Raw genomic sequence first — 24,577 nt, forward strand, 5'->3', positions numbered from 1 at the left:
GAAAAAATAAACTAGAATCAGGAATATATATATATATATATATATATATATATTAAAAAAAAGGTATTGCCTGAGTTTATGGAAGATGAAAACTGAGAAAAGACTTTGAGTATTAATGGTATTTTGAAGAAAAGTCTCAGTAAAGTTATGGGAAGACTGTAGATTGTATAGATTGTATAGATTGTAAAGATTGTAGATTGTAAAGATTTAGTTTGTAAAGAGTTGAGCACTAATGAAGAAATGGATGTGGAACTATATATTAGCTCTACTCCTGAATATTCATTCATTTAAAAAGTTTGCTTCAATTACCTTAAAGAAAACCTGTGGCTTTATGGGGATTACTGTATGTAATTTTAGGGTTACCTTGCATGGTTTACAAAAAAATTATTAGCCTCCTTGAGGTTTCCTTAAAAAATAAAAACATACCCCCAAACCCAAACAAAGATTCCTCCTTCCCAAACATAAAATGGATGAAATCAACATATGCTTTCACTTTCTTGGTGCAAATTTATTCATTCTGTGAAAGTAGATTGGTACTGATTTCCAAGACTGACTTCAATTATCCATTCAAGGAAATATATAACGAGTACCTACTGCCTGCAAAGCTTTGTTCTAGACTCTAGGCCTCATTATATTTCTCTTTCCTTATTTTTTCAAAAAAACATAACAGCATATACTTATTTTTAGGTCTAAATTCAGAAACAAATATAAATCATTTCTAAGTTTAAGTGTTTTGCATGTGCTGCAGATGTTTCCTGACCACAAGTAAACTGCTGGCTTAGCTTCCATTAGAAGTTCAGCTTAGTTTATACCTCCTACAGGAATCCTTTCCTGATCATTTAATTGCTAATCTTTCCTCTTTTTTCCCCTGGTATATTTGTTTTATCTGTCTGGAATGAGTAGAATATAGAATGTAATAGAACGGAGTAGAATGAAATAATAACAGAAAATAATATAAATGCCTTGGGTCCATCTTCAGCTTGAATAACTTGAAACATTTAGAGTTTTATCTCTAGAATAAGCTTGCCATAATGTATATTGTGTAAATACACACACACACACACACACACATAAATTGTTATATATACATAAATATCTATTTATATGTATATTTTATTATGGAATTTAATAAGTGCTTACTGAACTGAATTGACTCTTTTCATTCACCATTCACTTAGGTAATCAGAACAACTGTTCAGAGGACATTAAATTGGAGGAATGTTAAGTTTGTCCTAAATCAACAATGAGTAGTTAGGAGATTGAAAAGTGGTCATTTGATAGATTGACCTATATTCAAGGTCTACAGAAGTCCTGGGTAACATATATTTTCAATCCTAGAAGCAAAGAAACTGTTCACATAGGGATCTAGATCTTTTAGAACATTTTGATCTTATTCTTTGATTGCCATACCCTTGCTAAGATCACCAGACTATTTACCTTCCTTTTGTTCTTCAGGACAAGAACACTTTGAAATTATTTTCCTCTGTTTTTTACCATTATTGCTTGGAGTTTCAATGGGATTAGGTGAAAAGATAGTTTCTAGAACTCTCATAACAGTTGAGTAGTTGTTGGGCTAACAGGTTGGATGGGTATTGAACTAATCATACAAGTTATTACACTTCTCTCTTTGTTTGATGATAATCTAATGTTACACATGGTGTAATTTCAGAAAGTCCTCTACTGTGTTGATCTGCAAGAAACATTATTGAAAATGGATCATTGTCTCTGGACAATGAGATGGTAGCTACTGATTTCATTATGCTTTTCTTTGTTGAAGTTGTTGGTTTGATGAAGTGCCAGAAGCTAAAAACAATTGTGATTATTTGTCTAAGGGAAGTGGGGTGGGATTTTTAACCAGTCAGATTTCTCAACAAGATTTGTAATTGCCACACTCAAACTATATCGACAGTTTTCTTTTTAAGAGTTTATTTTCCTTTTGAAAAAAAAACAGTTCTGATTCTTTTCTCTAAAAATGAATAAATTTCCATTTTAGAAAAAGATTGAATGTAGAGAGAATGTGTTTCATACATTCTCTGAATAGAAAGTGAAATTTTGATTGAAGTTTGGCAGTCACTGATAGAAAATTCTAAAGAGATTAGTTATAAAAAATGTTCCTTCAGGTAGTATTTTATCGCTTGCATTGCACTTCATTCTACACAAATGGGATTGTGAAACTGCTAAATCACAGCATATTCAGAGCTTACATGAGATTTTTAAGGAATATTGAAGTTTACTGGGGCAGACAACTCCACTTTCTATTAGTTGGTTTTTTGTAATAGTTGTGAGTCAGTAAGCATTCTCTTTAACATCTCAGCTAAAATTTCCTACCTCACAGAATATCCTAGTTGGTTTTGTTCTTAAGATATACTTTTCTCATTGTTTTCCTCAATGATTTTTCTTTTTCCTCTTGAAGTTATCTTGATGTGTAGGCTGGATACTCTAGAGGAAAAAAAATAACATTTAAGTCTAATAATGGGGTCTATGAAACAGGACCAAGTTCTGTAATCCTTAAATATGACCCTATTAAGATTTCAGAGTTCATTGGTACATAGAATAATAATTTATATCACTTACACATTGACATTTGAAACTGCTACAGTTGGTGAATAGAGAATAAGAATGGCTTTCCTTGTGAATTGTTTCAGGAATTCAGATTAGCAATGAAAAAACAGTCCTAATGGGGATTAAAAACTAGATTTGTGAATTCAATGTTATGGAGCATGTGTACTGAGAAACTTTTATTAATGGGCAGTTTGGCACCTTCTCTTCAACTTGTATAACTCGTTTGGTTTGTAGCTTAAAAAATTACATGACTTAACTTTCCTACTAGATACGAAGCTTCTTGGGATCTTGTTTTATCCATTTTTGTACTTCCCATCAAAGTACCTAGTTCAATGCTTTTATTACCCAATTTTTAAGTGAACATATTAATAAATGACTGTCTTCAGTAATACAGATAAATTATTAGTCTAGGATTTCCTAAATTATAATTTATATTTCTCCAACATTTTCCTACTATGCTTTTCAACTCAAGTCTCACAGTAAATCTAGTGTATTTCTGACAGCTAATTTCTTATTTGTTGCTTTTAGTATGAATCTCTAAAGCCATTTTTATTACTTGGTGAATAAACACTAAGTTCATCATCTTACAGTTCAAAGCATTTCATCTAACCACTTTTAATCATTTTATTTCATTTGCCTAATGTTGCTTTCTTTTCTGCTACCTTATTTTCTGTTTTGTTCTTTCCCTAAATATACTACTAGGGTATATGGGGAGGGATAGGGGAAGGACTAGCATCTCTCATATGAGGACTTGCTGAGCCCTTTTCAAGGCTGTCCATCAACCTTTGATATCCACTGGTACCCAACTCTCCCCGTGACTCCAAGAAGCTGTAGAATGTGTAGAGGTTAGTCTCAGGTAAAATCATCTTAACAGATGGGCAAAACCAGGTAAGGGTAACCTATAGACCTTAAACCCATAGATATTTATGGGGATATGGGGTAGAATGAGAAGATGAGAACAGTGTTTCCAATGGGCATGAAGGCAACTGAAGCAGGTGCTTTGGAGCATATAGGACTTGGTCAGACAACAAAGTTGCTAAGGTCTTCCCCTGCATCCTAGACCATCATCAGTTGTCCTGACTTCTTCCCTTCCAGTAGACTTTGGTGATTAGAAGAGAGAGAAAGAGTAAGGCTGATGGCTTTGTGCAAATCTGCCTCACTTTAATCCAATTCACATGCAAATCAAGATATAACTAATTCATTATCTACTATTTTAACTCAACATGGTAATGACATTGATCTATTAAAAAATGAAGGATCATCAAAAAAAGTACCATATACTGACCCATTTTTCTTTAAGTCAATCATGGTCCTCTTCCTCTTTCCAATATCCTCTGAAGTCCTAGCTCCTAAATATGAAAAACTAACTCAGATATCTAATTCTTTTCCATCTTAACCAAAAGTTCAGCATATTGTATACTAGATTTTAATTTAAACTTGGTCATTAATTTGCTTAAAGTAGTAAACTTGTTAATTAAAATTTATGAATCTATAATGTATAAAGAATAGAATTTATATTTATTTTGCATATTTATGATTCTCTCCCTGGCCTCTCTCTCTGATGAGATGGTTTCTCCCAGAACCTTCATTTAAGGAGCCCACCTAGATCAGGCAGTTCTCATTTCTTTTCAAGCTGCCTTTAGGACTGGACTTCCTCAACTATGCCCTCTTGCCAGATACCTTTGACTCTTCCTTCCTCCTCCTTTTTGGCTTCCTTTCTTTTTCAAGGCAATGTGGTTAAGTGACTTGCCCAAAGTCACATAGCTAAGTATTAAGTACCTGAGACTGGATTTGAGCTCAGTTCCTCCTGACTCCAGGGCCAATGCTCTATCTACTGTGCTACCTAGCTGCTCCTCAGCTTTCTTTTATATATTGTCTTGTTCCATTAGAATATAAGCAGGAAGCATATTTCTAGATGTATATGTACTAAAATTCATTATTTCAGGTTCTATGTTCTTATTCACCTACATATCTCCCACCAAGTCCCTAGAAAAGTACATTACATATAGTTGACACAGTGTGTGTATATTATACTTTTGGTAATAGAGAGTATTGATGTATATTTATGTATATATATATATGCACATGCACATATATACTATATTTGTATATAGTTAACACAGAAATAGTAAGTACTTTATTGCTTTTTGACTTACTGATTCCTAGTAGAATATGAATTATTTAGGGTCAAGGATTATTTAGTTTTCTTCTTTTCATCCCCAGGACAAACACAGGCTCCTACAGATAGTAGGCAATTGATAAGTGATTGTTGAATTAAATTGAATAGTAGGACTAGATTTTCCCTCTGTTCTAAAATTCTGTAATGGTAGCTCTCTAAACTTTGACTACCTTCCTAGAGACTGCAAGTCAAGTATCTCATTGGTCATCTGCCTCAGTTGGCCTAAATTGCTTGAACTTTGAAATTTTTAGTAAATACATTGATATTTCAGTATTATCTCATTGATATTTCTTCATGAAAATTCCCTTCAAATGGAAGATTGAAATTTACTCATGTCTGCTTATCAATATCATTCCATAAATTCTTCACAGGTTGCCCACTGAATATGCTAGGGACTTTCTCTGACTTTACTGTGTAACAATGGAATACATAGACTGTCCTGTTATCACTCCTCACCCTTGCTTCACAACTGGCCCTTCTCCTTTCCTGGTGGCATATCACTGATGTTATCTTTATGTGATTTCTGATGTATGGTTATTTATTGATAACATATTGTAACTGATCCACCATGCATCTTTTCATTGATTTTAGAGCACCACATGATCCTAAATGTATTTTCTTATCATTTCTCTTTTCTTAGTCAATGATTATATTTCTTGATTAGTATTTCAATTTAAGAAAATGTGCCACCTGATTCTAAGACTTCATATTTGGGTAGCTTAAGAATTTTGAAACATTTATCACTGTTTTAAGGAGCTAGCAAAACTACTTGAACAGTAATTCCACTTGATATTTCTACAACGCATCATATTTTTTCATTTCCCATCGTCTGATTAGGCAGAAAATCTCAAAAGCTGCCTTTTTTGGTCATTTCCTCAAGTGGAGAAATTGACCCTCCATTGTCAAAGGACAGAGTGGTCAGTGCCCAGAATGGGGAATTTCCTTATTCCCACAGCAATAAAGATTTCAGGAACAATGGTAGGATTCTCTGTAATTGGCAGCCATGGACTTTTGGCTATAGGAAAGTTTAGTTACAGGTTAAAATGAAGTTGATGCCATTGTCTTCCATTGAATAAACTCAGTGAACAGCAAGATAAATTCTAAGACCAAATCAACATTTACTTTCCAGGGCAATAAATCTCAGTTTTCATTTGAGGGTTAAAATGCATGCAACCCAATTCTCCTTTACATGATTTGGAGCAGCATAAATATACACAACTCTTGAACACACAAGATGGGAAATGTTGCTTGATTTGTTTCCAATTCCCACCGATATTCTTGGCTCAGAGCTGTTTCCTGGCAATACTATCCCCGTACATCATTGAAATGCATCATAGTATCATAGAGTTAGGGTAAGAATTACTAAGAGCTCTTGGAGATTATCTAGAGCAGGACGTATTAACATGTTATCTATGAAATTTATACCTATACATGCATATGTATATACATATATAAAGAGAGAGAGGCAATTATATTTTAAAACCATTGGTTTCTTTTGAAGCATAAGTAGTTTATTTTATATATTTTAAATTTTTAAAAAGGAAGTTATAGGTTTCACTGGACTGTCTAAGAAGTTCATTATACAAAAAATGTTAAGAGCCCATAATCTAGCACAGCCCACTAACTTTTTTTTAGGTAAAGATGACAAACTTCAGAAGGCTATTTTGAGTGTTCTAAGAACATCAATAGTAGGCAGTAGAGACAAGATTGGAAACCAGGTCTAATGATGTCAAATTCAGTACTCATACTATTGTCCTCCCATAGGAAATATCATGGAGAAGACCAATATGCATTCAGTGAGACTTTAGGGTACACACTAGTCATTTCCTCCTAGGAAACAAATGACTGTCATTTTGTTTGTGAATGTTTAAATTTATCTTTAATTTGAGGGTTAAAACTGTTCCTATTAAATAATAATAACAACGGATTGATGAAAAATTTTAATTAATTCATTCTTTGATGATGAGTAGTAGTTTTCCTCTAATTTGATATATGATTTTTTCCCATCCTTGTATAATATGTATTTTTAAAGTTTAAAATGTTTTGATCAGCTCATTTATTATAATTATGATAAAGGACTAAAACAACATTTATACTTTAGTTTAATAGTTTATTATAGAATTCCACTTTCTTAAGTGCTCTGTAACCCTGTGGAGTTCTTTGAAGTTCATTGGTAAATTGTATAGTTAGAGATGGATAGACCTACAGACTTCAAATGTATTGGTCAATTCAATAAGAGTTCATTAACGCTATTATTCATTTAGCAAGTATTAAGTATCTACCATCGGTAAAGTACTGTGATAATCACTGGAGGAAAATAAAAGGATAAATCTCTTTCCTCAAGGAGTTTAGACTTTTGTAGAGGGAGATAAGAAATGTTGACAGATAAAGATAATAAAAATAGAGTCTAAGTGCAGAAAGGGAATATTAACTGTAATAAGATAAATTTGAAACAACACCAGCAACAAAGGATGATCATAAGATCATTGATAAAGATCTCAAAGTGATCTTGAGAGGCAATTGGATCCAACCCTGCCATAGGAAAGAATATATGTAATTTGTAACAGATGAATACATAACGCTGATGGGTTAATTTTTGATTTGATGTAGTATATTATTCAAGTAAATATTTTGATTAATATTTCAAGCAATAAGCCTATGGTGGAGCACTGTGTACCTTAGCTTCTATTCTTATATAAAATGTAATTAAATGGTTAAGATTTTCTATTGTTAAGTGAAACAATTTTGACTAGGATGTACTATCTTTTCTACTAAGTTCTTTGTCCTTGTTAATGACACTTTTGTGGAAGTTTTTATATTCAGAACAAAGCAATGAAATAGACCCATGGTGAATCCTATATAACTTTTGAGCAGAGATGGTGATAAAATTATTAATGGCTGTTATTAACCTATCCCTTGGGAATACTAAGTAGAACTTCATTTGAATTAAGACATCTCAAGGAATGCTGAAAAGACAGTAGGAGAATCAGTCCCATCAAATTGTATAACCAACCTCCTGAAGAAATAATAGTGCACAGATTTGGAAAAGATTTCTAGACTAGTAAATATATCTGAAAAAAAATGGACTACATTCATCTTAATTCGTGTCAATCACATTAGAAAACCACAAAGTCATCAGAATGGAACAATGATTAAGGACATTAATAGATATTTAATGATATTATTTAACAATTACTAAATATGTACTATATCATTTCTAAATACTTCATAGAAAATATATAAGCAGTAAAAAACACTCATAAATATAACCTTTCAAATAATTTTTGAAATTTATTAGACTAATGAAAATGATTTTGGTTCTACCTATATGCCAACATGGTCTAGTCTCTTTTGCTACCTAAGGATACAAGTTTGATTTAGGATGGTCTATACATATTCTAATAGCTAAAAAAGATTTACTTTTTCTTGACATGAAAATATTTCTATTAAAAATTCAGTGAAGGGAATGTTGAAAAAAGACATTGATTATTATTATTTATTTTTAGCCCATTACTTAATTCTTATTTAATTCTTCTTGGATCTTTCCTGATTCCAAAAGATTTTTCACTTAGTACTAGAAGGAATCTTAAAGGACTTCTAGGCCAACCCAGTAATTTAAAAAAATATAGCTCAGAGAATTTAGATCATTTGCCCAGGCACATAAGAAGCAATGTGTAATTATATGCAAAAAGTTGCTAAACTGTGTGTGTGTGTGTGTGTGTGTGTGTGTGTGTGTGTGTGTGTGTGTGTGTGTGTGTGTCATTGGTAAGCTATAATAGTGCTAGCCCCTATATCCAAAAGAGATAAAAAGAAATAAGATCTCATATTTAGAAAAATGTAATTGTTCTTTTTGTAATGGCAACCCTCCTTCAACCCTGATAAAAATTGGAAACCAAAATGATGTTGATCATCTGAAGACAGGTTAAACAAGTTTTGGAGTATGAATATAAGTATATAGTGTATACAAGAAATTCAGGAATAGAAGATTTAAAAGAACCATAGACAGAACTGATCTATATTGAAGTAGGCAGCACCAGAATAATTTGTACTCTAACATCATTAATATTAAAGAGAAGCAAAAATCTGAAAGTTTAATAAACTGATTAGATATAAATTGAATAGAACTGGGGGAATAGGTTATACAATACTGAAATGTAAAGACAAACAACTTTGAGAGGTATAAGAATTATGATCAGTACAATGACCAACTTTTGATTCCAGAAGATTGATGATGGAAAATGTTCTTTATTTCCTGACAGAGAAGGGATAGATTTAGAGTACAGAGTAAAACCTAGATTATTTTTGTAAAGAGGGGGCAATTGGATAGTCCAGTGGAGAGAGTACAGGATCTGAAGTCAGTTAGACTCATCTTCGTAAGTTCAAATCTCCTCTCAGGCACTTATTAACTATGTAACCCTGGGCAAGTCACTTAATGTTGTTTATCTCTGTTCCCATCAATAAAATGAGCTGGAGAAGGAAATGACAAGTCATTTCAGTATCACTGCCAAAACTGTCCAACTGGGGTCACAATTAGTGAATACAGACTGAACAAATTTTTGTATCCAGTCAATGAGGGAATTTGCTTTGTTTGACTATGCATATTCATTACAAGGAATTTTCTTTGATTTTCTGTCTTTTAAAAATTTTAATGAGGTAAGGAAATAGAGGAAATAGATTTCTTTGAATTGAATTATTAAAAATAAAGAGGGAGGATATAAACAACCATAAACTAGCACCCCCAAACAAATCCTGGAATAGCAGAACAAACAAAAAGACAGATGAAATAATCTTTAATGAAATTTAATGTGAGATTTAATAGTATTATATATTTTTCCAAGTACATGGATGATGGCAGGAAAGGTCTGTCTCACTAGGCTTAAAAAGGAGTGTATATTTCAGGACAGGAGAGGTCCTAGCAATCTAGCAGCAGGGCCCAGCTCAGCAAACCAGACTGACCTAAACCCCAGTGCGGTGGTAGCAGACAAATGAGTACCTCAGTCCCCCACCATGTGTCTCAGCATAGCCTGGGGAACCAGCACTGAGACTCTAGTTTTGGGAACTGTCACAGGATCCAGACAGTCTGAAGCAAACAGGCAACCTTCTGTGGCCAGACCTCTGAGAGCTTCCGAGTATAATCCGAGAAATGTTGAAACACCCTTCTGCCTGAGCACATGCTTTTTGATCTCTTTCTTCTTTTACAACTATGATTAATTTGGAAATATATTTTATATGATAGCACACGTATAGTCTATATCAAATTGCCTACTGCTTTAGGAAGAGGAGAGGGAAGGGAGGGAGGGAGAAAAATTTGGAACTCAATATTTTTTAGATTTGTTTTTTTGGGGGGGGAACTCAATATTTTAAAAAAATGAATGCCATCTCTAACCAAAGAAAGAATTGTGGAGTTTAAACAAAGAACAAAGACTATTACCTTCAATTAAAAAAATTATCTTAAGTATTACATAATTTTGCTATCTCATATTTTATTTTTTCTTTAAGCATATGATTTTTTTTCTCAACACATTCAATTTTGATCAATATATGGCATGGAAACAATGTAAAGATTATCAGACTGCCTTCTGTGGGAAGTGGGGGAGGGAAGGGAGGTTGGGGGAAAATTGTAAAATTCGAAAAAATAAAAATAAAGTTGGCTAAAAATGAATGCTAAAAATTATCTTGACATGTAATTGAAAAATATATAATACAATTAAATCTCACAGAAAAGAAGAGGATAGGGCAAAGATAGATGTTATATATGTCATTCAGTATAAAAAGCTATTGAAAACATGTTATTTGGAAAGAACTATGGAAAAAACCATGAAAATTAAAAAATTGAGATGGGTGGAAAATAGCATGTACTTTTAGATGAAGTTAGTGTATTTTTAATTTTGATTAATTGTTTTGCTTGGTTATATGAGACCTCTTACAGAATAGAGGTAATCTTTAAATTTTTGTAATTTATAAACAAAATACATCAATTAAACAAACATCAAAAAAGAAGTAAATAGTAGGGTTTGGATGCAAACTCAAGTTTTCCTATTCTAGGCTTAACTAAACAGTAGCTTTTCACTGTACTTCATTGCCTCTTTTAGTTTCTTTGGTATTAATTTAATTACTCATAAATACCTTCCCTGAGTAAGGGGAGGGGGAATTGCCCCCCCCCCCCAAGGAAATACTTATTTTGTGCTTTCTGCTATTGGCTTATCTTCCCCATGCTTTCAGATTCAGAATCAGTGAGAGTGAGAGAGGAAGAAGAGAGACAAAGAAGGTCTTGCTAGAGAGGAACTGTTTAAACTCATCTCTTATCAAAACATCAAAGGGAAAACCAGCTGATTCCAAGGACCCATTAGTAAAGCTCTCCAGTCTCTCTGTTTTCTGGTTGCCTGTGATCTCTTCTGTTCATTTAACTCAGAATCCAGATTCCAAGAGTGTTTGCAGAAAAAAAAAAATCCTCAAAACCATAGAATGAATTTCAAATCACGGTCTCTGCCTTGTGGTTTGTGATCTAATACTACACAAGCTGAGGGGGAAGTAGAAGAAAATTTTGTAGAGTTTCTTCTGATATACGTCTATAATTTGTCCTGCCTCTACAGTTACAAATTCTATAGATTTCATTAACATTTAATTCATGTTTTTTTTAAAGAATATTACCTCGGGGCGGCTAGGTGGCGCAGTGAATAGAGCACTGGCCTTGGAGTCAGGAGTACCTGGGTTCAAATTCGACCTCAGACACTTAATAATTACCTAGCTGTGTGGCCTTGGGCAAGCCACTTAACCCCATTGTCTTGAAAAATCTAAAAAAAAAATCCCATAACAACAATATTACATCAATGGGAGTGTTCCTTATTCATGAAGTAGAATTACTCAGACATTGCTTTTATAAGATCAAGCAATAAATCTTGCAGGGTGGCTTTCTTCTCAAAGGCACTAAGCACATTAACAACATAGCCAAAGCAAGTTGTTTTAGTAGGTATTTTAATTTTATTTTTTTTAAATGTAAGATTTCAGAGTGTTTATTAAGACATATTGTACTTACTGGCTCTTTCTTGTGTTTTATTACAAGAAACAGAAAGTTGTTAATGGGTATTGAGTTTAAAGAGTTTGTCTTAATGGTATGACTCAATTATTTGATTTTAATGAGTTTTTTCCTTGCTGCTTTATCAGTTCTCCATTTTCCCAGATGTTGAAAAGAATATATATATATATATATATACAGCTTTCTGAAAAGCATTTTATTATTCTATGAGCTGGATTTTTGTTAACTTGAGAGAATTACTTCAATTGCACCAAACCCAACCATTGTCCATGTCAAACAAGACCATTCAGGAATTTCACTTCAGCCCTATAAAGATATATATCTAAAATGGTTTGGCTATTTGTATGGCCAACATAAACAAGAGGCTCAGCCAATATCCCTCTTACCTAATTCACGATTCCCAGCCTTTAGCTTGCAAATTGCAGGGCATTTGGGGAGGAAAGTCTAAAGTATTTTCCCCCTGTACATAGTTACAGATAATTATCTTTTGAATATGTGTATAGTTTTTACATCTCTTTAGGACCTGTTTTGTTTTTTCCCTAATTTGTAGCTTTTTTTTTTGAAAAAAAAAAATGAAGTGTTGGGCTTTAATGCAGAATGGAATGCACTGTGTAACAGCTAGCTGTCTGAACACCAAAAATAGTGTCTTTTAGGTGTGGGTAGAATAATTACACAACTCTTTTTGCTCACTCAGAGTTGGAATTTGGCCAAATAGAATTAGTTTCTGGTTCTATTACTTCCTTAATCTGTCCCCATTAATAAGGACAATTCTAAAAATAACCCCATTGCCTGTATGTTTGAGGTAGTGTGTGGTCTGTCACCACGGTTACACATTTATAATTCATCTGTCTCTTTGATTGGTTCTTATTCTGCAACAGAAGAATGCAGATGTTAATTTGATCTGCAGCCTGTTTATACACTGTATTTTATAATGTATATCTAAGGATAGAGGATGGAGTTTTATGAGACTAGGATTTCTGTCAAGTTCCCACTCCACCCTGCTCTAATTGGGGCTGACCCCAGAGCTGAATAAAGAACAAAGAGTTCTGCAACTAAAATATTTCATGGCATGTCATATCTTGCCCTCAGTAAATTGGAAAATTTATAACTTTATCCACTAAATTTTGTGATAGATAATGCAACTCATCTCCTAAATTCTTTGTAAATGGAAAACATTAAAAAAAACTAAAAACAAAAAATAAAATCCCCTGATCACAAATCTGACACTTTACCAAGAATTTAGTTTTAACCAAAAATAGGTTTTTTTTTAGTATACTGATAAAGTCATATTCATTACCTGGTCTTTAATATCTACTATTTTTAGCAGACTTGAACCAGGTCTTTTCTGCATAAAGACACCAATATAGCCCATAATATTAAAACAATTTTGTTCAAGTTTAAAAAGAGTTAGAATTAACACGCTGTCAGTAATTCCTTTAAATTCTAATCTGGTATTACACTCAGTGACTTCCAGATCTGTGACTGTATGCTTTCTTAATAATAATAATAATAATAATAATAATAATAATAATAATAAATACAGTAAAACTTATATAATGCTTTAAGGTTTGTAAAGTGATACACATATACACAAACGTATATCCTTTTGCAACTGTGTAGTACTCAAAACAATATATAAAATCCAGTCATTACTATTATTAATAGTAGTATACAATTAGATGGTGCAATGGATAGAGTCCTAGACCTGGAGTCAGGAACATCTAAGTTTAAATCTGATCTCAGAAACTGCGTGATTCTGAGTTAGTAATTTAACCTCTGTCTATCTTAGTTACCTCAACTGAAAAAAAATGGGAATAGTAATAGCATCTACCCTCCAGTTTATAATAATAATAATAATAATAATAATAATAATAATAGACAATATTTATGAGGTTTTCCAAACCTTAAAGCATTATATAAATGCTAGTTATTACTGAGTGCAGTCAGATGTTGCTGTGGAGAAAGAGAGGGGCTGGAGTCAGGAAGAACTGAATTAAAATTTGATCTATTAACTGTATGATCTTGGGTAAGTCACTTAACCCTGTTTGCCTCAGTTTCTTCATCTGTAAAATGAGCTGGAGAGGGAAATGGAAAACCATTCCAGTGTCTTTGTCAAAAGAACTTCCAAAGGCTTCACAAAGAATCCCAGGACTGGAAATGACTATACCAAAATTATAATTATTAGTGATAATAATAGCTTTTTAATACCTCTTAGTTCTACTGAATTAGATTAAATAAAACTACTTTAATGGTATGGATATATAACGAAGTAATATCCTTCCACACGCTTTACAACTGTGTATATCACTATAGATTGGACTAGGAATTGCAAATTATAAAATATGATGGCCATGTCTTTAAGGAAAAGAAGAAATGAATTTAACAAGCAAATGATGAATTGAAGACCTTGCTCAGAGACAGGATAAACTGTGACAGGACCTAATATAAAAACGTAATTTTTTTCAATTGACCTCTAAGAGGAAGGAGATAAGTATCAGAGTGAAATGCTGGGGGGAGAAATAGTAATTAGAGTTCTGTTTCAGCATGCTGTTTATTATGTGTTAATGTGTGACAAGTGTAATACTAAATTCCATGCAGACTTTTTCTACTTTGAAGGACAACACAAGTAGGGAAGCATCCAGAATGAGTCTGACAGTGCTGAGAGAGCAAGGGACAGGATTAGCATACCATCTCTGGCAAAGAGTCTATTTTGGATAAAGATTTTGTGTGAGATAATTATTTTTTTTGTGGATGGCTTTGTATTATTGTTTTTGCAGCATTGCATTAAATGATATCCTCTTTCTCAGTTTTAGAATGTTGTTCTGATTTTATTTTACAACTTTTGTACAATATGCTGAATTTGTATACCCTAGAAAATACTTTTTATTGATCACATCATGATATTCTGGTTATTTTTTGAGATAATCACTGTGACCACACTGTCCCTTCCCACTCACTAAGTATATTCTTTTTTTTTTTAATTTGGCTTTCTCAGTTGTCCTTGATCACATTAACCCCTCTCTGAAAGAAAAAAAGCCTTAAAAATACTTAAATATTTTGCAATCTTTTGTTTGTCATTTTATCATGTCTGAACAGTTATGGAACAAGTAAGGGTATTATCAACAGAAGGAGAACCTTGGAGATTCATTACAACCGGTGCAAGTACTATTCTTGATTCTTCCCTCTCCCTCATTTCTTGATATACATCTGAAATTTCACAGTTTCCACCTTATCTTACCACTGTGATATCTCTTTGCATTGTTCAATTTTTAGAATTCCTTCAGTTACAGCTATAATATAGGCACTCATTACCATCTTCTTGGACTATTGTAGTAGGCCTCTACTTCACTTACTCCTTTAACTTATACTTATGCTTCCTGCTACTAAAGATTAATTTTACTCAAGCAAAGATCCAGTCATGTTATTCCTTAACTCAAAAATCTTCAGAATTATGAAATGATCCAAACATTTTGAAGAACAATCTGGAATTACGCCTCCAAAATTATAAAATTCCCATACCATTTGACCCAGCAGTACCATTACTTCCTATTTCCAAAAGATTAGATTAAGAAAAAGAAAAAAAAAACTTCTATGTTCTAAAATGTTTATAGCAGTAATCTTTGTGGTGGCAAAGAAATTGAAATTGGGTCATGGCTGAACAAGCTGTAGTATATGATTATAATGGAATACTCCTGTGCTATAAGACATACTAAACTCAATATTTTTAGAAAAACATGAGATTTGTACAAAATAAAGAAGAGTGAAATTAGTAGAACTAAGAGAACATTATATACAATAACAGTAACATTTTTTTTTTAGTTTTTGCAAGGCAATGGGGTTAAGTGGCTTGCCCAAGGCCACACAGCTAGGTAATTATTAAGTGTTTGAGGTTGGATTTGAACTCAGGTACTCCTGACTCCAAGGCTGGTGCTCTATCCACTGCACCAACTAGCTTCTCCCTAGCAATATTGTTTTAAGAATGATTTTGAAGGACAGCTAGGAGGTGACTCCACAGTCAGGATAACCAGGGTTCAAATCTAGCCTCAGACACTTAATAATTACTTAGTTTGGGTAAGTCACTTAACCCCATTGTGTTGCAAAAACAAAAAAAAATGATTTTGAGTGAGTTATTCTATTATAAATACTAAAATTAACTGTAATGGATACATGAAAAAGGATGCTATTTGCATCCAGAGAAAAACTGATAAATGTAAGCATATATAGAATATATAAATAATATATCTATATATATATATATAATTTATATAGATTCACAAATAGATATATAGATATATTTGGGTCTAATGGAAGTGGGCCAGAGGAAAAAAAGGTCTTCACTGGCTTCCTAATGCCTAGTTTAACATTTGACTCAGGATCTATGTAAGTGTACACTTTTTTCTGGTATTCCAGATCTGAATTTTGCCACCCAAGAAACCTCTACTCCAGGGTCCTTTTTTCCTCACTGGAGACTTTTTTTCCTATCTATCATTTAAGAACTCCAGCCACAATTCACCTCATTCATTCCCAGACTCTCTAGTTTCCTTCTCTTTCTCCTTGCAATGCCTTTCATAGTCAATCTCCTTTTTCCTTACCAGATTTTTTACACCTTATTCCCCACCATATACTCTATGATCAAATGATACTGACCTCCTGTTTGTTCAATGAACAAGGTAGCCCATTTCTTGGCTCTGTGAATTTTCTCTGACTATCCCTATTGATCTCTCTACTCATCTCCATCTATTTACTACTCTGATTTCTTTAAGTTTCAACTAAAATCTCATCTTTTACCAAAAAGCCTTTCCCAATCCCTCTTAATTCTGGTGCTTTTCTTCTGTTATTTATTCCCTATTTATCTTTCATAAAATTTGTATCTATCTATCTATCATCTATCTATCTATCTATCTATCTATCTATCTATCTATCTATCTATCTATATACTTGTTAGCACATTGACTCTACTATTATACTGTTAGCTTTTTGCCTCTTTTTATATCCTCAGTCCTTAGAAGAGACTGGTAAATAGTAGGTGTTTAATAAATGCCCATTGATTGATTTAATATTTTCCATTTTGGGGGCAGCTAGGTGGCGCAGTGGATAAAGCACCAGCCCTGGAGTCAGGAGTACCTGGGTTCAAATCCAGTCTCAGACATTTAATAATTACCTAGCTATGTGGCCTTGGGCAAGCCACTTAACCCCATCTGCCTTGCAAAAACCTAAAAAAAAAAAATTTCCATTTTTGCCTCCTGAATTCTGCCTCCATGATGGAACTTCACTTATACTTTTCACATGAATTTTTACCTGATATCCTCTATCTGTAATGACCTCACATAATGAGCTAGTTAGTGGGACAGCTATGTGGCAAAGTGAATAGAGAGCCTAGCTTGGAGTCAGCTCTCATCTTCCTGAATTCAAAGCAACCTCAGACATTTACTGGCTGTGTGAACCTGGGCAAGTCACTTAATTCTGTTTGCCTTGAGTTTTCTTATCTGTAAAATGATCTGAATAAGGAAATGGCAAACCACTTCGGTATCTTTGCCAAGAAAATCCCAAAAGGGGTTATGAAGAGTTGTATATGACTGAAAAAAAACTGAAGGACAGATAGTACTTCATCAATAAATATTTATTAAGTGACTATTGTGGACCAAGCCCTAGGTTAAGTGCTAGGGGTTCAAAGAAAGGCCAAAGACAACTCTTTCTTTTTAGGAATTTACAATCAAAAAGATAAAACAACAAATAAATGACTATTTAAGCAAGCTATATATATATATATATATATATATATATTAATAGGAAATAATCAATAAAGGCAAGGCTAGACTTAAGAGGGTTTGGAGAGACCTCTTGTTGAAGGTGGGAACTTGAGTTAGCTGAGACTCGAAGGGAAAGAAACTAAATTGTGAAGATGAGAAGGGAAAGCATTGTAGGAATAGGACACTTGGAAGTGCACAGAACAGGTAGGGAAATAGAGAGTGAGGCTGCCAAGCTGAAATTTGTATTCACCAACTTTCTTCAGTGATTCACTGAAAAAGAGGATAAGGCAGAAATCAAGTCTAAATGATTGATTTCTGATTTGCTTAAAATAACGCTTCGGTGACAATCACCTAAATTGGTTTGGGGATAAGGATAGCCAGATCATTAGGTCAGTGTCATAGAGTCTCATGCAAACAATTTTCTTCTGTTTAAACTGAACTGCTTCAGTTCCCAACAATCATCTTCTTTGTCTCCTCTTGTTTTGAACAGGACATAATGACTACATGTGTCCTGCGACCAACCAGTGCACCATTGACAAGAACAGGAGAAAGAGTTGTCAGGCCTGTCGACTGAGGAAGTGCTATGAAGTGGGCATGATGAAAGGCGGTAGGTACCACCTGGAAAGAGCCATTAGTCTATATGTTATTACCTTATTATGTTGTACTTGTTCAGAATCGGAGGTATCAGTGAGATGAATTTTAGTTACCATTCTTTTAATTCAGTTTTCAATGAGTGCTATTACTAAAAAAAAAAAACAAACCACCCACCATAATTCATCAAATAGGCATTCATGTGTGTGTATATATATATACACACACACATAGATGTGCTTACACACATGCATATTTTATATATATACATGTGTATATATTTACACACATATATGAAAGTAAACTGAAATTTCCTACATGATTATTTTATGTTCCCTCAAATGTGCTTTAAGACAAATATGTAGATACCACATTGCAAAGGGAAGGATGAGACCAATTTAAAAATCATCTTTTAAAAATGATCATTGTTTTACTTTTTGCTATTACTTTGGGTTAGGAAATTATTTCTAAAAATGTCTTGTACTTCTCAAAATCAAGTCTTGCAAGTATGAAAACAAGGTACATATACATTAGGAGAACTTCCCTGTTTATTAAATGACTGGAAATCATTCTATCAATCAGATCATGTTCATTCTTTCAATTCCTAATCCAGAGCTAAGCATAAAATATCTATTAAAATTGAATATTTGCAAGTTATGTAGGATTGTAAATATGTTCTCCATCTCTGCCTCAGAACCATGAAAATCTGGTTTCAAATCCTACCTTTGGCATTTACTGGCTTTAAGAAAATAATTGAACTCAGTGATCTAAGCAACTGTCCAAGACCATTAATTGTGAAATCTGCATTGAAAGAGAGAATTCCCCATGGAAATATAATCACAAGACTCATCTCTACCTCTATGTCTGTGTTTAGTTAGATATAATATGTACAAAAGTGCGTTCAGGATAGGGATAGGAATAGGACAAGAATTTTTCTTGGTACTTGTGCTAATAGGAAAAAAAAAGTTATTCGAATGGAGGGATTAGATTGTGGTTTTAAAAAAGGCAATATAGAAAACAGGCTGAACTTCTGATCTGACAAATAAGACTTAGCTGACTACTTAAAACATTGCAGAGGACTTGAACAAAGGAAGAAGAAGAAGGAGGAGGAAGAATCTATTGTGGGATCAGTGAAAAGATAAGCCTGGCTAAGACTTGAGGGTGTGGGTTTGATACAGGAACAGAGAGAAAATCTTCTCTTTTGGTCAGCACTGGGGTTCTATAGCTAGTTGTTAAATGCAAGATTTGAAGTAAATTTTCCAGGATGCACAGATGGATTGTTTGATTAACACATTGGGTGAACTATGACTACATGTCGAGCGTATAAAAAAGCAGCTTTAATTCAAAGAGTAATTAATTCCAAGAATTTTACTGCTGTATTCAGAAAATGACACTTTGAGTCATAAACAGATTAAATATTTAAGGAATTCATCTTTCTGAGCTGTTGGAGAATTAGTAAGACTTAATTAAACTCACAAAAAGCTACTTAAGGTAACTTGATATGTGACAAGAATTTAATAGTTATGTGAAAGAGCTGCAATTTGAAACAATAAAAGTTCAAGGCAACTAGCTCTGCTTTCTGAGATTCTAGTTTCAAAGCAATTGTTTTAAATCCCCAAATTCCCTCAGAAAGTTGTGTGTCCACTTTCTGAGTCTGAGGTTAGCTTTTTTGCTTTGAAGAGACCCAAATTGGAGTGATGTTTTCATCCCTTAATCATAGAAAAGACTTCTGTTTTCCTGAAATATTTTCTATAGCATATCTATATGTTGGTTCTACATAACTTATTTCCTTAATCTAAGTAGAACAAAAACCATCACCAACATTTTTTTAATTGATTGCTTCCCTTTGACACAGTTTTTCATGCATCTAATTTAAAGAGTACCCTCAAAGACAGTACACTTTAAACCGTAACGGCACCTAGATTTTGGAGATATGCATATATATATGTATATATATATATATATATATGTTTAAAAACATTTATTGACATGACAATTAGGTGACATAGTTGATGGAGAGATAGACCTGGTGTCAATAAGACTTGAGTTCAAATATAACCTCAGATACTTACTAGTTGTATGACCCTAGCAAATCATTTAACATGTCTGCCTCAGTTTCCTCATCTATAAAATGGAATAATAATAATAATAATAGTTCTTACTTCCCAGGGTTGTCATGAAGAGCAAATGAGATAATATTCATAAGGGCTTTGCAAACCTTAAAATTATATTAATGCAAACTATTCATTATTTACATAGTTTTCATTTACCAATATATTTCCCCTTCCTTCTCTTTTTTTGTACCCTCTCTTAAAATAAAGAAAAAAAATAAATTCAGAAAAACTAACATATAATCCTGGTCCAAAATTATATGTACTATTCCATACCCATAATCTCCCACCTCTGTAGAAGTAGGGGAGGAGTTGGGGTAAGAACACACTCACTCCTCTTGGGAGAAGCCAAGTTTACTTAGTACAATTTCACATCAATAATTGTATTTTTTAGTTTTTAGTTTATGTTAGGGTCATTATGTATATGTATTACACAAACACACACACACACACACACACACACACACACACACACTAACATTCCCATTTTCCACTCCCCATCCCCATTATACTTTGCATCAGATCATACTGTACTAATTGTATTCATTGTTTCTTATGTTATAGTAAAAGTTCAATAAGAAGCTCTCAAAAAAAGTTATGTGACACACTTTTAAATTTAATCTGCATTAAATGTAATCTGCATTTAATCGTCATTCTCTCTGACACTTTATTTAGTCTAGAGGTCCTGATTTGTAGGAATTTGCCAATTTCTAGTATAAACGCCCATTGAACATTCATTCAACAATTGGCTCCCCTGAGCTGGTACTTGGATTTGACTCCATTATTCTCTGTCATAGTGCAATAACATTTATATTGTTAGGGTCATTTTGTATATGTGTTCTGAATTCTTTGCAACTACAAAAAGTGATGCTATAAATATTTGGGTATATGTTTATATTTATGTGACTCATAAATACATGTTTCTTAGTTATCAGTTATTTTTGAGTATTTATTTATATATTGATAAGTGTGAATTTGGGTGACTGGCAAAAACCAGGCTTCTGAGTTGTAAGCTATAAGCTGTGAAGGTATCTATTATAAATTGCATAAAATCTTTGCTATAAAACTGTACAGCTTATAATATTTCCCATAATATTTGATAGAACAGATGCAAAAGATCCCATTTATCAACCTCTCAAATCCCACTGTAAAAATCCATTCAACCTACAACTGCATATATGATTAACTATAAACTTAGAGATTAGTTGTAGAGTTATGGCAAAATGGATCTTGAGGATAATTTAAATTAAGTTAGCTGGGCTTCTTGTACATCTCTTTCCACCCTTTTGAATAAAAAGAAAAATCAAAACCATTAGAGGATTTTTGGTGCAGTAAGCAAAATACTGAATTGAGTCATAGGACCCTAGTTCAAATTCTACTTCTTCCACTCACTGTGAGACCTTGGGCAAGTCACTTAACTTCTTTGTGCTTTGGTAAAGTAAGGAAGGTGAACTACATGATCTTTAAAGTTCTTTCCAGCTCTAGGCTGTTGAACCTATCATTTTATTTAACCGACAACATCCTTGACACCATATGGAAGATTAAACCTTAAGAGTTTTTTGTTTATATGAACAAAGGACGTTTAAATTTGAACAAATGAAAGATAATTTTCTATCTATCTATCTATCTATCTATCTATCTATCTATCTATCTATCTATCTATCTATCTATCTATCTTTCTATCTATCTATTTATCTATCTATCTATCTATCTATCTATGTATCTTTGTATCTGTGTATCTATCTTTCTAGTCTCTCCCATATGCCTATCCATAGAGATTTAATTTGCTTCCATGGAATAACTTAGAATTTGTTCAAAGATTTAATAACTAAACTCTTATATTTGTTGTTAATCCATATTAGAAGGTAATATCCTTGAGGGCAGAGACTTTTCGATTTTGTATTTGTGTCTCCAATTTTAGCTAAGAAATAAAAGCCCAGGTGACCTAAGCACAGCATTAGAAGGATCCTCCCTCAGGCCACTGGTCTTGCTTCCAGAACCAGTCACATTCTTTATCCTTCTAACAGCCAAGGAAGCAACTCCTCTGTAAATGGCCTGCTACCCACAATACTTCTTATCAAAAACCACTAAAGAGCAAACAAACCACACTAGCGGAATCAGCAAGGTACCTGGAGAGAGACACAGTAAACTGTATAATTAAGAAGAGCCAAACCATCATCCCTACCTTTTCTCAGAATCTCTGGTGGTTCCCCATTCAGAAGCTAAAAACCCGGAGAATAGAAATGTCCCTAGGTAGATCAGCAAGCATTTATTTTTTTAAAAAAAATCTATCATAATATGTATCCAGAGAAAGAATTGTGGAGTTTGAACAAAGATAAAAGACTATTATCTTCAATTTAGAAAAAAATATTATCTTATTATGTAATTTTGCTATCTCTTATACTTTAATTTTCTTTCTTAAGGATATGATTTCTCTCTCATCACATTCAACTGAGATCAATGTATACCATGGAAACAATGTAAAGACTAATAGAATGCATTCTGTGGGGAGTGGAGGGAGGGAAGCAAGAATGGGGGAAAAATTATAAAACTCAAAATAAGTAAAATCTTTAAAAAAAAAGCTATTGTGGGGCAGTATGGGCAGTTAGGTGGCACAGTGGGTAGAGCACCGGCCCTGAAGACAGGAGGACCTGAGTTCAAATCCAACTTCAGACACTTAATAATTACCTAGCTGTGTGACCTTGAGCAAGTCACTTAACCCCATTGCCTTGCCGAAAAAAAAATCAATCTAGTGTTCTACATATGCTAGGTTTATGCACAGGGAATACTAAGTAAGGCAAAAAGTAGTCCCTGCACTCATATAGTTTATACTCAAATGGGGAAGAAAACATCTGAGCAACTGCATTTAGGTAATATATATATATATATATATATATATATATGTATAGGATAAATTGAAGATATTTTCAGAGGGAGGCATTAAGATTGAGTAGGACTGGGCAAGAGATAAGAAGCAGATAAGAAAGGAAAATTCCAGGTATGGAGGCAACCAGTGAAATTGCTTGGAGCTGGAAAATAGAGTATACTTAGGAGGAATAGTAAGAAGTTCAATTTCATTGGACAAGTTGGGGGATGGTAGGATGGGGAATAAGATGCATGAAGATTGGAAAAGAAGGAAGTTTTGTATTACTTAGTAATAGTAATAGAGAGCCATTGGAATTTATGAAGTAAGGAGAAGCCATGGTTAGACCAGTGCTTTAGGAAGATTATGTTGACAGCTGAATGGAGAATGTATTGCATGGAGAGGGACTAATGACAAGGAGATCAACCAATGAGTAATTGCAATAGTCTAGATTTGGGGTGATAATGGACTGCACAAGAGTAGTGTCTTTTTCAGAAAAGAATAGGATATCCTTGGCATAATTTTGCTTCTATAATAAGAAGAGGGAAGTTAGGATGAGGAGAATAATATTTTGAGTTCCTTTACCCACCCCACAGATCTCATCTCCTCAGTATAATGAATAGCTACTGAAAACCTGAAAGAAAATTCTTGTCACCTAAGTCCTTGGCACTGTCAGTTGATCCAACATCAAAAAACGATACTGTTTTACTAATCAAAATGACAACAAAGAAGATGTAGGTACATCAACCTTATACTCTCTTTGGTTATAGATGATGTCCTTTATTCTTGAAGAGGACCAAATTGACATCACCACATTAGAACTAATTTATGTGTGTCTGACCGTGATTGATCAGATCAATATAAGTTTGGAATGCTCTACCATAGATTGTTTACAAATGTGAACATTTGGGGTGGATTCTCTGAATTTGTGTATCTTATGTTTCTTTCAACCACTTCAATTCTGCTTTGCTCATAAGGCATTGCCTTTATGATGAAAGCACATTATGCTGGGCAGTCCTGTGCTAGTGTCTCCCATGTTGCTCAGTTAATTCCTAAGTTCTTAAGAGAAACTCTTAAGAGTTTACTTGTATTGCTTTGTTCTCTGACCACCATATGAGCACCTACCCTGTGTGACTTCTCATAAAATAGTATTTTTGAAAAGTGTATGCTTGACATTTGAACAGTATGGTCATTCCATCAGAAGTTTCAATGCTTGGCAGTTTCATTCAAGAAAGGACCTCAGTGACTGGTATCTTATCCTGCCAGGTGATCTTTAGTATCTTCCTAATACAGTTCAAATGGAAGTGATTCAGTTTTCTGGCATGTCACTGGTATATTGCTCAGGTTTTGTAGGTATATTACAATAAGTTCAGCAAAACGGCTCTGGAGACCTTCAGTTTGGTAGTCAATCTAATAACTCTTCTCTCTCACATTTTCCTCTAGAACATCCCAAACACTGAGCTAGCTCTGGCAATGTATATCTAC

The 24,577-nt window shown here is 33.5% G+C and overlaps 1 protein-coding gene across 11 annotated transcripts in view; it reads left to right on the forward strand.

The window, feature by feature from the left end:
• LOC141488096 (estrogen receptor-like) overlaps window positions 1-24,577 on the forward strand; it is a 432,648-nt gene that overhangs the window by 262,112 nt on the left and 145,959 nt on the right. For all 11 annotated transcript variants that reach the window (XM_074187845.1, XM_074187836.1, XM_074187838.1 and 8 more), the window contains one exon: window positions 18,018-18,134. In XM_074187845.1, coding sequence (XP_074043946.1) covers window positions 18,018-18,134 — 117 coding nt within the window. The remainder of the gene's footprint in view (window positions 1-18,017; window positions 18,135-24,577) is intronic.

This window comes from Macrotis lagotis, chromosome 5, assembly GCF_037893015.1.
Source record: "Macrotis lagotis isolate mMagLag1 chromosome 5, bilby.v1.9.chrom.fasta, whole genome shotgun sequence".
Taxonomy (NCBI): domain Eukaryota; kingdom Metazoa; phylum Chordata; class Mammalia; order Peramelemorphia; family Peramelidae; genus Macrotis; species Macrotis lagotis.